The sequence below is a fragment of the Lontra canadensis genome, unplaced genomic scaffold, assembly GCF_010015895.1.
Source record: "Lontra canadensis isolate GAN:19392208 unplaced genomic scaffold, GSC_riverotter_1.0 scaffold12, whole genome shotgun sequence".
NCBI lineage: Eukaryota > Metazoa > Chordata > Mammalia > Carnivora > Mustelidae > Lontra > Lontra canadensis.
Genome location: NW_022631006.1, coordinates 9417460 through 9435079, shown reverse-complemented (window position 1 = coordinate 9435079; position 17620 = coordinate 9417460). Strand labels below are relative to the sequence as shown.

General features: G+C 38.2%; 1 protein-coding gene across 7 annotated transcripts in view; it reads right to left on the bottom strand.

The window, feature by feature from the left end:
• MYO5A (myosin VA) overlaps positions 1–17620 on the bottom strand; it is a 185942-nt gene that overhangs the window by 110908 nt on the left and 57414 nt on the right. For all 7 annotated transcript variants that reach the window (XM_032856449.1, XM_032856451.1, XM_032856452.1 and 4 more), the window contains exons 2-4: positions 8097–8207; positions 4272–4443; positions 1936–2080 (exon numbers count right to left, since the gene is read on the bottom strand). In XM_032856449.1, coding sequence (XP_032712340.1) covers positions 1936–2080; positions 4272–4443; positions 8097–8207 — 428 coding nt within the window. The remainder of the gene's footprint in view (positions 1–1935; positions 2081–4271; positions 4444–8096; positions 8208–17620) is intronic.

Below are 17620 nucleotides of genomic sequence, written 5' to 3'. Positions count from 1 at the left end.
AAACCAGAGTAAATCCAGGGTTTAAAAGCCAGAAATACTCAGATAAATCTAACACTATTCTTCGGTTTCTCTCACAAAAATGCTAAGAACCAAACTTTCGTATTTAAAATTAGTTTTTTAAAGAAGTCATATCATTCTCTAGGAGCAGTATAACACTTTTTGGAGACAATTTTTAGGTCCTGGCACTCCCTGCAATTCCCTCTCGGCCCAGTAGTTCTCTGGCTGTACTTGTGTGGTGCTAGCATTTTATCGAATGCTCTAGTGCCATACACGTCAAATATTGGTGGGCTTTTCTCATTTTAGGGAAAAAAAATTGTGCTGATAGATGGAATTTAAAAGTTTAAAAAAAAAATAACATTTCTGGGGCACCTGGGAGGCTCAGCCAGTTGAGTGGCCAACTCTCAGTTTGGCTCAGGGCATGATCTTGTGGGTTGTAGGACTGAGATCCCCCCATAGAGCTCCATGCTCAGCAGAGGGTCTGCTTCAAGATTCTCTCCCTCTGCCCCTTCCCACCACTCGGATGCACCCAACTCTCTCTCGCAAATAAATAAATCCTTTAAAAAAAATTAACCTTTCTTACACTTTTGACACTCATTTCCATTTTATAACAGAATCTGCTATAATAAGCATATTATGTAGTACAAAACTATACTTAGTCATTTTATATTTAATATGATAATATTTCATAGTGTTAGACCAATGGAATTTGAAAGCTAGTCTTCCTAGCTTTCCTTAACTTAGGAAAGTTAAATAACTTCTCAAGTGCTTAAGTTTTCTCAGTTGCAAAATGAAGATTAATAATAACTCCAACCTCAAAAGGTTATTAGGAGGATAAAATTACTTAACAAAATGGAAGGCAATTAAACAATGCCTTGCACAAAGAGAGTATTTAATAAGTCTTAGCGATTATTAGAACAATAATATTTTATTAATAAAAGGGCATAATGACTTCTATGGACTCTAGCAGGGAAATAATTCTAAAATTCTGTTATGTGCTGGCCCAATTATGTCAAACAAACACCCTCCTTGCTTGGAAAGGAGAAAATAAAACCTCCGCAGTATTTTTTTTCTCTCCACTTCATAAATTGCTTCAGTGTTTCCCACAGCATATTTATAATATGCTGGTTCTTACCTGAAGACTGGAGCAATGAGTTAAATGTATACTATACTATACATCCATGGTTTTGATTTTCATTATATTACATTATTAACAGCACAATCTAGTCTTGAAAGTAGCTTTTTTTTCCCTATGGTTTTCTACTCTCAAAATGTTAGGTTTCCATGGTTAATATTAAAGACATTTTACTGATGCTGTTCAGGATCACTGGTCTCTAGAACATAAGAGTAACATTAAATTTACAGTTTCCTTGGTATTTAATTCTCTAAGATAGAGACAGATTTCATGTTCTTCTTAGGCCTTTTCTTTCTAGTCTGCCACTCATTAGCTGAAGGATAGTGGGCGCATGACTTCACACCGCCAGTCCTCGATCCTCTCCTCTGTAAACATAGCATCTGTCCTCCCATAGTCACAGCAGCAGGAGGAGATTCCAAAGGCAGTTGTGGTTTTTTTTAATTTTTTAATTTTTTTTATTAACATATAACGTATTATTAGCCCCAGGGGTACAAGTCTGTGAATCGCCAGGTTTACACACTTCACAGCACTCACCATAGCACATACCCTCCCCAGTGTCCATAATCCACCACCCTCTCCCAACCCCCAGCAACCCCGAAGACAATTTTTAAGACAGTATGTCCTTTTATAAATACAAGGTTTTTTAATAATAATGTAGACCATTTGAAATAGTCAAGACTGCTTATTTAATAATAATTTACCAGCTGCTCTTCACTATATTTTAAAATATCTATGACTTGGCAGAGAAGAAACAATCATATCTAGTAAGAATCATGAAAAAAATAAATAGAGCTTTCACCAACCTGGCCATTTGCTTGTAAGCTTCTTCAGCTACTGCAAAGATATGTGGATCCATGTCACCCATATTCTGACCACTATATGCATTAATAATATCTTCTCCATAAATAGGCAGCTGTTCATAAGGATTTATAGCTACTAGGACTATACCTGGGGGAGGGGTAAAAAAGCAAAAGAAGTTAATGATATACTAATGGACATATAAACTTAGTTAAGTGAGAATCACAGTCAACACAAATTTCAATTTCAGTTAATCTTGAACTAACAAATTATTAAAGATCAAAGTATACCATAGCCTTTGCTCCGAGCCTGTTATACCTAGACCTAACTAAAACTCCATTTTAAAACATTAAGCTAGGACGCCTGGGTGGCTCAGTGGGTTAAGCCTCTGCCTTCAGCTCAGGTCATGATCTCGGGGTCCTGGGATCGAGTTCCGCATCGGGCTCTCTGCTCGGCAGGAAGCCTGCTTCCTCCTCTCTCTCTCTGTCTCTCTCTGCCTGCCTCTCTGCCTGCTTGTGATCTCTGTCTGTCAAATAAATAAATAAAATCTTTAAAATAAATAAATAAATTAAATAAAACATTAAGCTGTTAAAAATAAAAACTATAGTAATGTTAAAAGAACTTTAAATATTTTCATATTTCAATAAAATATTCAATATTCAATTCAATAATTGAAAATATTCAATATTCAATAAAATATAAAATATTCAATAAATACTGAAAATATTCAATAAAATAAAATAAAATAAAAATTTACTAGAAATTTATCCAAATGAAATAATCAGACATTCAAGCAAAAGTTTTTTTTCATAAAGATGTTTATCATAGTATCATTCACAAGAGTAAAAAGTAGAAACAAACAAAATATATAACAAAGGAAGAGTAGCCAAACATTTTGTTACGATGCTACCACCAGAAATTACATTTTTATGAAAGAATATTAAATGTCATAGCCAAAGATGACACAAAACTATATACAGATTAATTCCAATTTCATATCTATTTATACTTTCTCACATATACACACATATAGGATATATCAACATAATACTGGTTATTTTTCAATAGTGAATTATACGTAATTATTTTCCTTTTTTATACTTTTTTGTATGACTTCAGTTGGTGTATACTGACTTAATGAAGTCCTTCAATCAACAAATATTTATTCAGCTCCAAGTATGTCTCAAGTCTTTTCTGAGTGCTAGGTTTATAACAGTAAACAAAAAAAGACAAAGCTTTATTCTCATAGACCTTATATTCTAGTGGGAAATTGAGACAATTAACAAGATAAGAAAAAATAAATATCACAGGTTAGATAGTAGAAAGGAAAAAGGAGAAAAATTAAACAGAGAAAGAAGATGGAAACTAAAGAGTGGAGTAGGGGGTTATGATTTAGATAAGACAAGCACGGGAGGCTTCACCAAGGAGGTAACATACATGCAAGAAAAAGATAAATGGAAAAATGAAAATTGAGAAACAGAAGTATTTGGTTCATAGATAAGGAAGAAAAAGAGTTAGTATGAAGGACGCAAGAGGTATAAATTCCTTTATGAAGAGAAGATAGCTGTCTCTGTCCAAGGAGGGGAGTAAGGAAGAAATGATGAGCACTGAATTGGTCACCCAAGCAAACAGACTTAGAAGAAAATGAATGAAATCCCAGACCAGAGCCCAGAAGAGAGTTATCAGGGAAAGAAAGATAAGAAGTCAGTAGAGAAAAGAGCCAGGGACAAGGTAGAAAATAAGATTAAGAAAAAAAATAGAGAGAGAGAGAAAGAGAGACAAAAGAAGGAAAAGGGGAAAAAAATCCCAAAGTACCTGGTGCTTTATATCTAAGAGAAAGAAAAAGAATCCTGAGCTGAGTCACTGGCAGCTAATACTGTAACAAGCATGGGCCCAGGCCAGCACATCAGGCAAGAACAGTTACCTTGAGTCCTCAGTCCTGCACTGAGAACAAGAGAACACTGAACTTCTTGAACCCGCACTTTGAACATCTACTCTTCTTGAGTAGCAGTCATGTACAAGATGAAAGTCACTGGCAAACCAGTCACTGAATTTGTCAAATGACTTCTTTGGGAGGAAGAAAATCTAAAAGATGGACCCAATTCGGTTCTTTTTTTTTTTTTTTGTCCGAGCAAAATTATTTAAGTTCACAAAAGAGCTTATTCAACACAAAATGCAACTAGCTAATGAACATGGTAAATCTTGTTTGATAACTCTTTAGTGATTCTCTCTCTAGGAGGAAACCCAACTGCAGCCTTCTTTCCCCACGCACAGTAATTCCGTGGCTATGTCTATCAGAGAAAGGAGTTCACGGTCCACTCAGAAAGCAAGGCACACTTACCACAATATGTATAAATAAGTTTGGAGTCAATAAAGCGGACTCTGAGATTGTGGAGCACAGCAGGCTCATGAAGATAGCTGAGGGCTGTGAGGTCATTTTCACCCACAAGTATGTCAGGGTTTCTCAAGTGAGGCAGTTCCTTGGTCTTTGGATCTAGACGATATTCCAAATCCTGAAAGTATACAAGATATAGAATCTGGATAAATCATAGCAATAAAAGTAAAACAGGCCCATACATTTTGCTTATTTCCTATTCCTGATATGCTTCTCAGCTATTAAATGCATTCTTTTCCTGACACCTTCCAAAGCCACAGAAACTGGTGGAAATTGAAGTCTTCTTTTTCACTAGATGTATTAAAAAATTAATACAAATATTAAGAATTTTTGCTAATACAGTTTGAGAAGTTTAGACTTTTTAAAAAATTTTTTCATTTTTTCCATTTTTTAAATTTAAATTCAATTAATTAGCATATAATGTATCATTGGTTTCAGAACTAAGTTTAGATTTTTTTAACCCAATTACTGAACCAGAAGTTTTGGTTTTTAATTTTTTTTTTTTAAAGTAGGCTCCACGCTGGGATTGAACTCATGACCCTGAGATTAAGATCCAAGTTGAGATCAAGATGCTTAACCAACTAAGCCACCCAGACACCCCTAAACCAGAAGTTTTTAATCTTGAAATAACATTTCTCTCTCTCTCCCTTCACCTGTGATAAGCGAATGAGCAATAAAGAATGGTTAAGAGCTTGACTCTAGAGCCAGATCAACCCGGGTTGAAATCCTGAAACTGGTACTTCTTTTGTGGTCTTGGATAAGTTATTCAATGTGAATCCTTCATTGGTAGAAAGGGCATAATAAAAGTAGCTTGCAGGGGTGTGATAAAAATTAAACGAGGCAGGGTGCCTGGGAGGCTCAGTCATTAAGCATCTGCCTTCAGCTCAGGTCATGATCCCAGTGTCCTGGGATCAAAGTCCCATATCAGGCTCCCTGCTCAGTGGGGATCCTGCTTCTCCCTCTCCAGGTTCCCCATGCTTGTGTTTCCTCTCTCTGCTATCTCTCTCTGTCATAAATAAATTAAAAATCTTAAAAAAAAAATTAAATGAGGCAATGCATGGCATGTAGAAATACCTGGGAACCCCTGAATGCTGAGAGGTCCAAGAATCCCCTGAAATTAAGTGTAAATGTGTATATGTCCATATGTGTAAATATATACACATATGTGTATTATATCTTGGAAAGACAGTCCTTAGTTTTCATTTGATTTTCTTTAATGAGTTTGATTGGCCTACAAATTTAAGAAGTACTACTCACTTTAAAACCAAGGAAATATGGCTTTATGGCAAAGCCAAGCATGCAAATTATCACTCAAAGAGGCATTAAGGACCAATAACATATTACAAGTAAAAAGGCAAAAAAAATGAAATGTAACTGTAGAGAAGGACTAGCTGGTTTTGTAAAAAGCCACTTTTCTTAACATTGCAGAGATAAACGGATGTCATATATTCAAAATAGATTGGAATGAACTATGCTAAATGGAGAAGAATTTACCATCTGCCCTTTGAACTCTCCCTGTCTGTTTGTTATGGGTGTAATGTCCTTGCATTGATCCCTGTATTACATAAAAGCCACTTCTGTCTATGCAATCTCAGGCAGAACTACTTAATGTCTCTGGGCATTGGCTTCCTTATTTGGAAAATAGTTATATTACCTACCAATCTACAGGGTTGTTGTGAGAATTAACCTAAGAAAATATAGCTCACAGTGCCTAATGTGCCTAATACAGAGTAGTTGAATTCTTTAAATTTGGCATTCAAGGCCCTCCTCTAATATGGCCTAATTCTTCCCTGCCTTCTTTCCAACTAAACTTGCCTCTGTTTTGCTCTCTTGAAATTCATCCTCTGTATGGCCACCAATGAGTCTTTTCTAAAACACAAACCCAGGGGCGCCTGGGTGGCTCAGTGGGTTAAGCCTCTGCCTTCAGCTTGGGTCATGATCTCAGGGTCCTGGGATCGAGTCCCGCATCGGGCTCTCTGCTCATCAGGGAGCCTGCTTCCCCCTCTCTCTCTGCCTACCTCTCTGTCTACTTGTAATCTCTCTCCTTCTGTGTCAAGTAAATAAAAAAAAAAAAATCTTTAAAACACAAACCCAGCATCCTTTCTCTGTTTAAAAATAATACAATCACTCCCCATCACACATCACTTGATGTCCTAGAGTTTTAGGATGATAACCAGGCCATCTGTGATGTGGTCCCAGCCCCCATCCTCTTGCCAGTCCCGTACTCTTACTTCGCATTCTAACAACATGGAACTTGTTTAGTTCCCCAAATGCACATTATTTTGCACACCTCCCTGCCTTTGCATGGGCTTTTCTGGATTCCTGAAATGCACTTCCCCTCAGCTATTTGTTCTTCACACCATGCCTCCCAATCCGTTACCTTCACCAGACCGTCTGTCCACTCCTTACTCTGTTCTACTTCTGTTCCTGGCTTTTACTTGTTATATCATGTCACACTATTCATAAATATATCTATTTCTCTTACCTAACACTGATGTCAGAGAGCACCTTTTGCCACTTCTTAACATGCTGTATAGCAGAAACTTTAATATGTGAGCCTAGAACTAGAACACACATCTTTCTAAATCTCTGCTCCAATCAACTTGTTATATTCACTAACACTAAAATATGTTCTGCTACTCAAAGGGTCTAACCCTTTCTCCTTGTCAATCCAAATTTTATCCTACCTTTAAGGTTAGTTAAAATTCCTCTTCCTCCTCGACTCCTTCCCTGACAAAGCAGCCCATAATGAAATTTCCCTCTTAGGCATCCTAAAGTCGTTACTATCTTTACAACATAGCGAGTGGTTGTGATCACAAATCATGAAGACAAATTTTCTGGCTTAAAATCCAAGCTTCATCCCTTAATACCTGTATAATCTCGAACAATCCCTCTGAGCTCTAGTTTCTTTATCCATAAAGTGGTAATAACAACAGCCCCACTTCATACGATTGTTGTGAGGATTAAATGAGTTACAGAAAGTAAAACACTTAGAACTACGTCTGGCACAAAGTAAGTGTTCAATACATGCTAACTCTCAGGTAGCACTACTCATTTGGTAATAGTTTGTCATAACCTTTTGATATCTTTAACATCATGGTGTTGAACTACTCTTTAGATTCTATGCTTTATGTAAACTTTTCATGTATTTGTCTCTAGTTTCCCTGGCTAGACTATAAGTTACATAAGGAAAACTAGTGTCACAGAGGTGTTTAAAAAAAACAGTGTGACAAGCCTTGTCAAATGCCATGGAGAGGTCAAATAGGTAGAACTAGAACGTGTCTATCCATGCAATGAATGCAGACAGGAAAGTATAGGGAAGCAATTGGTTTTATGTTTTTCTGATTGCTAACAAACTGCTTTATATGTAATACTTTGTCAGTAAACATTTTTCAAATGATTAGGTCCAGTAAATATCAAATCTCAGACTGGCTCTTTAAGCAATGTTCTCTTAGTTACCATGAAGTTAATGCTAGCCAAAGCAAAGTAAACAGGCACATCTTTGGGAGGATTAGAAGTGAATCTAAACCTAATCATAACAAATTCATAGCCCAAAATACCAGATTTTTAAAGTTCTGACATTTTCATTAACCCATTGGGATAGAAAACTGAGTTTGCTCTTTTGTTATTTTTTTAAATTTAGTAAGTGAAAATATTAGATTAATTCAAAATTTTAACTTCCAAATGAAGTCAGATATGTCACAGCAAACTCACACTTTTGAATTCACTTCACTTTATGCCAATAACAACAAATAAAAGCAAAATTTTTACCTTTCCTTCCTCAAGGTGAAGCAGGAGGACTTTATCTCCTGGTTTATAATCTTTGAGCAGCTCTGCTGACTTCCAAACTTCCTCAGGATCAGGTATCCAAACTCTGGCAAACTAGAAGACAAATAAACAAAAAATTAAACTAGCAAATCAATTCATTTACAATAATATGTAAACACATCATGATTTATATATGATGAAATAATTTATAAAAGAATAAATCTTGGCCAATATGAAATTTACTTTTTAAATTTGTAGTTGCACAAAAGTACTTCAGTCCCAGTAAGTACCATCATGCCTACATTATATAAAAAGCATGCTCTGTATTGTGGTAATAATGTCACAATACATGTAAATCAAATCATTCTATTGTAGACATTAAACATACATAGTGTCATATGTCAATTATATCTCAATAAAATTGGAGGGAAAAGTATGCTCTGAACAAACAGCTACAATTAAAGTTTGAATTTGCTTTATATAGTAAAGCCACCTGGAGATGTAATTTTAGGTAAAAATATACATATAAATCTATTTTTTCATTGAATATGGACCTCCAAAAATCTCAAAACATGATTATGAAGCTTGATATGGTGGCTCTGCCAGCTTCAACAATACAGCTATCTTTTTATAATAGGATTTACAATTTGAATCTTTGATTGTGGTTTTCATCCTGTGTTCTGCAAAGATTTTGTGAATTCCTCAGAAGCCATTAAGGTGTGGAAAAGAGGAGAGTAAGCTTGTAGCTTGGAGCCACAGTAGCTTTATAGACGGGGCATCTGGAATTTTCTCTGAAGAAAGCTCTGTTGTTAATTAAAAGGAAAAAAATTAAGAAAGCATTGTTGTCTAGTAGTTTGTCTTCATTGTTAAATAAAGATGAGTGAAAATGGTATATTGGACCAACAATAAGTTGGCTCTCATAGCCTCAATATCATGAAAGGTCTGGTAATCAGTCATCAGAGGTTCCTGAAGCAGCAGATCTTTAGCCTTAACCAGACACTTTTGGACTTAAGCCAATTTTGGACTTTAGGTCAATTTTGAAGAAAAAGAAAAATATATGTTAACATGAATGAGTCCTCCAAACACCACATTGAAGAAATGTTTTATGATTGCTTGGGTTTCTCGGGAAGGAATCTCCCTTTACATACATTAAACTTTGATGTTCATTTTCAGGAATATATCACATATAAAAATAATACCACCACCAGCCTTTCTCTGCTTTCTTTTCTTCAAGCTTGTATTACTACCTGAACTTACTATTATGTGATTGCTTGTTTACTTATTATTTCTCCTCCTCCATTAGAATACACTCCATGTCTGCCTTGTTCAACATTGTATTAAGTACCTGTGGAACTAGCTGGTTCACAGCTGGACACTTAGTATTTAAAGAAAGAATCTCAGAATAAAGGGCATAAATTGAATAAAAGTAGAATGGTTTAAAAAATGTGTCATTGCTTTACTTTTCTCTTATTATTACAGATTCATGAAAACTTTTTGTCTCAACAGTTTGCAAAGGAAAGAGTACTGAACTAGGTTATGAGTTCTAATCCCAGGACTATCTTACAGGCATCTTAGCCTTTATTTCAGGAATCTGTAAAATGGGATGACAGCAGTACTCACTTCTATCATCTCAAGGGCTTTCATACATAGAAACTTTGTGAAAAGCATAAACCAATAGGTAAGTACAGGTTGAGATTGCTACCAAGTGTGTATTCCATAAGAAATGATTGCTAATATTATTTGTAAATATGTCCCTGAAATTTGTTTTATTACTTTCCTCCCAGTTATACAGTCCACAAACTGAGTAACAGCTGTCAGTAAATTTACTAGAGGCTACTAAGGCTTTACAAACGTTTACTAAAATGTTCCTCATTCAATAAACATTTCTGTATACCAACTGCTCCCACTCTGAAGCTCACTTTAGAGAGCCAGTATTTCTACAGCTTTCTCTGGAAGAGTTTACTGGTTCCAGAAGAGATATGCAGTATGTGAGATTCAGAGTCATGAAATTACCTACTACCCTGACTGATGAAAGCACAAAAAAGCAAAATGGATCTACGTGAGTTTGTAGAAGCATGACTGACCTGCTCTGAAAGGAGGAGATTTTTAACTAAATCTAGAAAGATGCACCTTCCTGTGATTTGCATCAGTGATACGCACTCAGCCCCCTGAGTACATACTTTGCCAAAGGCTAGATTTCCAAGAGCAGGGAGTTAACAACACTTACAGATAGTACAGGGGGGCTACAGACCTTACACTCACCACAGGCAAGGTATTTAAACACCAAACATCATCCTGACAACCAAATCCCCCATTATCCTATCTCTGTCTCTTGGGAAAGTATCCAAGGAGAAATAGGTCAGAACTCAGTCTATTATTACCATTGTCTTTTTATGGTTCTTTTCCATCCTAACCGATGAGATTGGTGACTGTGCAAAAACAACCATACCAGAACTGGGTCAGTCTGGGAAGTGTATATATATATATATACCTTAGTTGCTGCAACCGAGAGAAATTCCAACCTGACAATGCCCTTCCTATCGCCTCTGTCACCTCCAACCCTACTTTCTTCTTTTACCCTAGGCCCCCAGTGAGAATACACACAGCAGCCCGGAGAAAGAGGACTGAACTTGTCCAGCCACATCCCGAAGGGAGACTGCAGGAAGACTGCAGTGGCAAGACAAGGCCCCAAGATCATAAGAGAAACCTGGAAATGGAACACAACAGCAAGGGTCAGGCAGGAATCAGAAATAGGGGTGGACACACATACCCACTAAGTCTGCTCAGCATTTCCCAGGGAAAACAGAAGCAGTTAGCAAAAGATAACCCTAGCCAAAGTGAATCAGTTGGGACACAGCTCCCAGCAAGACAAGGGAGGGTCCAATGTCATACAAGCCTGCGGTCTCATAATTAGCTAGTAGAGGGTGAGACTTTCCTGCAATGCTCCTCATTCTTTTCTCCTACTCACACTACTCCAATTTTGTCTCTTGAATATCACATTTAGGATACCTCAAACCTTATTTTAGCTATTTACAGATCTATCTACCTCCCACACCAGACTATATACTCCTTAAAGGCACCTGGGAATCCTCTCTAAGGTTGGTCAACTCCCTTACCCATGGTGGGTGAGCAGCACACAAGATAAAGGTAGGACAAGGTATGGAAAAAAAGTGGGAGAACTGGGACGAGAGGTGCAGAGGCACATCACAGGCCTACTTCAGGATTTTCCCTGAGTCCACAAAGCACACTAGAGATGGGGAAGGAGTGAGAGGCCAAAAGAAGAGAGATCTGTGAAGTGGTCGGCAGAGTTAAATGCTATAGAAACCGGCAGGAGAAGGGAAAGCAAGGATTTGGGGTCTGAGGTACTGTGACTACAGCCAAAAAAACTGTGGGAGATGAAGGAAACATAAACAGGCTTAAAAGAGTTAACATTACAATGTAAACACATCAAAGGAGATTCCGGACAATTCAAAGGAACGCCTGATGAGAAAGGAGAGTAAGGACAAAATGGAGATGAGCTAAATATTATGATAACAGGCAAAATCTGAGTAAATAACGCTACCACAGAGTTAAGTTGTGTAACAGCTTACAAGGGAAATAAAAACCATCTGTCTGTCTACAGCACAGTTTAATAAGGCCTGCCTGGCAATGATGAGGTAATAATGACGGGGTCTAATGCCAGAGCCCTGGAAAGGTGGGTTTGGGAGACAGGCTTGCACTGGTACTCCCCGAAAGGGGCACAGACGGAGCTGGCTCAGCCTAGCATGGCCCTCCTCCCTTCTTCGGATTACACCCATCCCTGTACATGTAAGGAGGCACCAGTCATCTTTCTTTTTGTATCCTGTCACAATGACAACACTCAAGATGTTCTTGATTAATGCAGATGACTCACTAGAAATTTTGCTAACTTGCACTTGTCAGTCAAGGAGCTCTGAGGTGTGGGCACCACGAGCAGTTTTTCTGAAACCTCAGAAACTTTGGGAACAAGACTGACAGCACTGAGTAAATGGCCAATGCCTGAGTCCCCAAAAAATCTGACCCATGTGATTCTCTCCCCTCCCCCAAACTCCCACATCCCTTACTCACTTTTCATACAGCACATGTGCACATCTTTCCTAGCTCACCTATTAAGTCACAAGCAGCTTGGCAACATAGAATCTGCCTTGGTTCCTGCATGTTTGCAAAAAATGAATGCTTTAGGGGCACCTGGGTGGCTCAGTGGGTTAAACCTCTGCCTTCAGCTCAGGTCATGGTCTCAGGCTCCTGGGATTGAGTCCTGCATTGGGCTCTCCGTTCAGCAGGGAGCCTGCTTCCTCCTCTCTCCGCCTGCCTTTCTGCCTGCTTGTGATCTCTCTCACTATCAAATAAATAGATAAATTTTAAAAAATGAATGCTTTATGTGACAATTCAAACAAGGTTATGATAAACACTAAGTGTCCTAGGACACGCACTGAAGCAGGAGAAAAATTCTGAATTATCAACAACCCCTCCTCGGAATCCTGATAGTAACACTGATGCTCTATATGGTTCCAAGTAATTCCATAAACCTTATGACATATTTTGGTGTAAGGAAAGATCAGGAACTACTACCTTAAAGCACATAATGCACATATACACATATACATGTATATATATTACACATACACACATGCATATATTATATATACATATCTATGTATATAGATTGTGTTCCCAATGGAGGAAATGAGTATATACTTCTGGAACACAATCCTTCCCTTTTTCAACCAATAGACTCCTGTTTATCCTTCATAACTGTGTTAAAGTACCACCTCCTCCTTAGAAGCCTTTCTTTCCTCATCATTTGGCACTCCATTCTCAAGGTCCCCATTACCTCATACAATCTTCACTAGAATTCTCATCCCACTAAACGAAAACTGTGTGTGCCTAATATCCCTTCAGCAACTGTGAAGTTTATATATATACACTTGGGGGTAGGGGTCTATCTTCTTTATCCTTGTCTCTTCAGCACTTAACATAGGGCCTGTCTATAATAATTTGTGCATGAACCTTTGTTAAGTGAATGTTCTTGGCCTCATACATTATACTCTAAGAGGGCACACTTAAAGAAGTATGGGAAAGAGGCTCTCAGAATCTTCTGGTAGGGTCTATAATTTCCAGAAATAGAGAAAGATGTAAGTAACATTAGATGGTTGAGTTACATAGGAAATCATGGTGTGATAGAAGGAAAAAAGACAGACATGTAGGGAGTAGAGAAGTAATGAAATACTCTTCCCTCTCCCACAACACAAACCCATGTCTCCATCACTGCAAAATTCATGTTTGTTTTTTTTAAGATTTTATTTATTTATTTGTCAGATAGAGAGAGAGCATGTGTGAGAGCAAGGGAGCACATGCAGGGAGAGGAGCAGGCAGAGGGAGACGAAGATGCAGGCTCCCCGCTGAGCAAGGAGCCCAAAGTGGGACTCAACCCCAGGACCCTGGGGACATGACCTGAGCCACAGACAGACGCTTAGCCAACTGAGTCACCCAGATGCCCCCAAATGTGCATGATTTAAAAGCAAATTGAATTTGTCAGCTTCTAGCAGGCATTGAAATTATTTTAAACTTTTGAAAAAAATAAGAACTCTTCAAATTATTGGATACTAGCAAAAGTTAAATAATCCTACTTCTCTAGAATTTTATATGAAGATGTCAGAGCTTTGGAATGAATATTTTTAGACACTGCCATTCTTTAACATTGCTGTAAAGACTATTTTTGGAACTAGGTCTCACTTTACAAGCACAGTCTTAATATGCACATCAAGAAAAATGACTATTTCCATCTATAATTAGCTAGTGGTAGTTGAGGATAAATTACAAAATTTTAAACAAGTAAAATAATCAAAGGTAAAACATAATCACCAACAAAGAAAGGAACCATATTGATCATCTTCATCACAAGGACTTTGTTTCCCTAAGCTTTATTTCACTTTTCTGTCTTTTTACTTAATTCTTGCAATACTCTTTATAATCATTATTATTAAAGAGGTTCTTCATTCAACAAACAGACTGAGAGTGGTTAAATAACTGGCCCCCAAATCACTCAGCTAATAAATGAACAGAGACAAGATTCAAACTCAGGATGATCCTGAACTTCAAGATGCTTAGGAAGAATGAGAAAGAATAAGACCAACATAATCCAAATTAATTGCTTTCTCCTGATTGTAACCAAAGTTGCCCAGTTAAGCAAACCTCACACCTTCCTACCATTTTTAACACTTGCTCCCAATTTAGAGAACAGGGTACACGGTCATGGTAACTATGTACAGGACTCTGTATATAGATAGATGTCTTCCCCCCACACAGAATATCTATCACTCTGATCAATGATTTGGTGCTGAAAGAAGTCATGGGTAATTTTTAAATCTCAAATAAAATGTCCCAACATGATAAGTTTTGAATAAATCAGACAACATATATGGTGTATGAGACAATATAGATAAGCAGACATCAGGATGTAGTTCCCTTCCATTAAGAACTGGTGGCTCCCTTTGTTTTGCTCCCAGCTTTGGGGATAGACACTTCTGGCTAAGATCATGGTCTGATGCTAACCTGGGACACATTACAAGTCTTTCATGATCTGGACCCTGCCAACTTCTCCAGGCTCATTTCTCACCATTCCTGACTTGTCCTTCACCCTCTAACAACTGCAAACACCATGTGGCTCTTCCGTATCTACCTCTTTTACTCCCATTATCCCCAAGTCTGGGAAACCCCTTCCCCATCCTCATCACCCATTTAATGGCTATGTGTCCTCTAACTGCCCACCTTTCAGCAGGTTTTGACACTGACCCAGGTGCCTACTCGGAACATTTTTGCCTGGTTTCTGAGACATCCCATCCTCACGGTTCCCTCAAATCACTATCACTCCTTTTCAGTTTCTTGTGCAAGATCCTCCTTCTTTGTCCTCCCTCTAAATGTTGGAATTGCCCAGATCCCTGAGGTAGTTCTATTCTCTCTTCTAATAGTCAGGCTTTAGGACCAGACTGTTTGGGTTTTGTTATTTACTAGCTCTGAGGCTTTCTTGTGCCTCATTGACAATGAGAGTAGTAATAATGCCTACTAAATGGAGTTATCATAAGGATTAAACCTGTTAATATATGGAAATATTCAGAACAGTGCTTAGTCCATAGAAGGCAGTAAATAAGCACCAAACATCTTCATTAATATTATTATCACTGCTATTATTTTTATATTTACCCTGTATTCCACCCACCCTGAGTTTCTATGCAAAATTTCCCCAAATTTCTATCTCTAGTCCAGATCTTTCCATTGAACTCCAGATCTACAAACCCATATAACTATCTAAGATTTCTATTTAGAAATCTCATAGGCATCTTAAATTTAACACTCCCAAAATAGAAGTCTTTGTTTCCACATGCTGTTAAATCTGTCCTTCCTACAGTATCCCCATTTCAGTAAAAGACAGGCATCTCCACCCAGCTAATTAGCTGCTCTTGGGAGAAAACTGATAGTCTCCTATACTCTTATATCAAATCTATCATGAAGTCCTACCTCTAACATACAACTACCTTCATTCCATCTCTCCCCACCTCCACTGCCAACACCCAAGTCCTAGCACCATCATCTCTTCCCCTGATGCTAGAAATAGCTCTCTATCAAGCTCTCCCCTGCATTCCCAATTCAGCAGCCAGAGTGGTTGTTTTGAAATGGAAAAATCTACTGATGTCTCACCCTTGCTTAAAAACCCTTAATAACTCAGGGGGCACCTGGGTGGCTCAGTGGGTCAAAGCCTCTGCCTTTGGCTCAGGTCGTGGTCCCAGGGTCCTGGGATCAAGCCCCGAATCGGGCTCTCTGTTTGGCGGGGAGCCTGCTTCCTCCTCTCTCTCTGCCTGCCTCTCTGCCTACTTGTGATCTTTGTCTGTCAAATAAATAATAAATAAAATCTTAAAAAAAAAAACCTTAATAACTCAGGATAAAGCATTCATATAAGACTCTAGGGTTTTGCGTTACTGGGCACCTGTAATTTTTGAAGAACCACCCACATCTCAGGAGAGTTTCCACTACCCCATTGCTTAGCCCTTCTCTTCACTCTACCAAGGACCATTTGCACTGTTTTTTCTTCAACTACTTGAACAATCCATGTGACCTCAAGCCTCAAGACCTTCCTTCATGCTTTCCCTTGGCTTGGTACCCTTAGCCTACTTGGTTGTATGACTGATTCTTACTTATCTTTCACATCTCAGCTTGAATATCTATTATTTGGGAAGACCCTCCCTGACCTTTCTATCTAAATTGAGCCCCTCTGCTATGTTTTTCTCATATAATCCTGTACATTTTCTTCACTATAAAGACTATGAGGACAGGGACGGTATTTATATTGCTCCAAACTGATACCCAAGCCTAAATATAGTGTCTGATCTGTAACAGATGCTCAACAACTATCTATTGAATAAATGAAGGTCCGATTTCATCCAGTCTAAGACACCACCAATGACAAGATGCATTCCTAATGTAAAAAAAAAAAAAACATTGTGCATGTCAAAACTGAGTAAATAACATTAGATCATTATTATATACATTGTTCTTACCCATATCTCCTTTTTTTTATGTCTCTGCACTTTTTTCTTCTAATTATTAAGACTTTGTCAAAAAGAAACTTTTGTAGCTTTTACTGATTAAGACAGAACTTTAAAAATGCAATGCACTTTAAAAACAGTTTCAGTGTTATGACTTTCAGGAAGCAGGGGCTCCTGCTTGGACCATCCACAATATCTGGTTTTTATCTCTGTCTATGTCCTTGCCACATTCAATTATTATTATCTTTTCACATGCCCCTCTCTTTAACTAGATTGTGACCTCTTTGAGGACAAGATCTGTGACTTATCCACTGGCATCACCTCCATACCTGGCCCAGTGGTTAGCAGCTAGATGTTCAAGAGACGTCTGTCAAGAGAATAAATAAATGAATAGATGAGTCCTTAGGAGCCACAGAGCTTCCACAGATTTGAAATGTGAAGGATGTTACATAAAAAGCCAGTCAAGCAGTGTCTGGGTGGCTGAGCGGGTTAAAGCCTCTGCCTTCGGCTCAGGTCATGATCTCAGGGTCCAGGGATCGAGCCCCACATTGGGCTCTCTGCCCAGCAGGGAGCCTGCTTCCCCCTCTCTCTCTGCCTGCCTTTCTGCCTACTTGTGATCTCTCTCTGTCAAATAAATGAATAAAATCTTAAAAAAAAAAAAAAAGAATGAAAGCCAGTCAAGACAGAAGCCACAGAAGAGATATGAAAATCATTTAATTAGCTACAAACTATAAGCATGAGTCGAAAAAGGTAACCCAGTCATCCACTCTTCAAAAACAAGCTGGTTTGCTCAAACAAAACAGCATTTCTCAATAACAGATTACTTTAAAAATGAAGGACATGGCACCTGGGTGGCTCAGTCATTAAGTGTCTGACTTCAGCCCAGGTCATGACCCCAGGGTCCTGGGATGGAGCTCCGCACCGGGCTCCTTGCTCAGTGGGAAGCCTGCTTCTCTCTCTGCCACT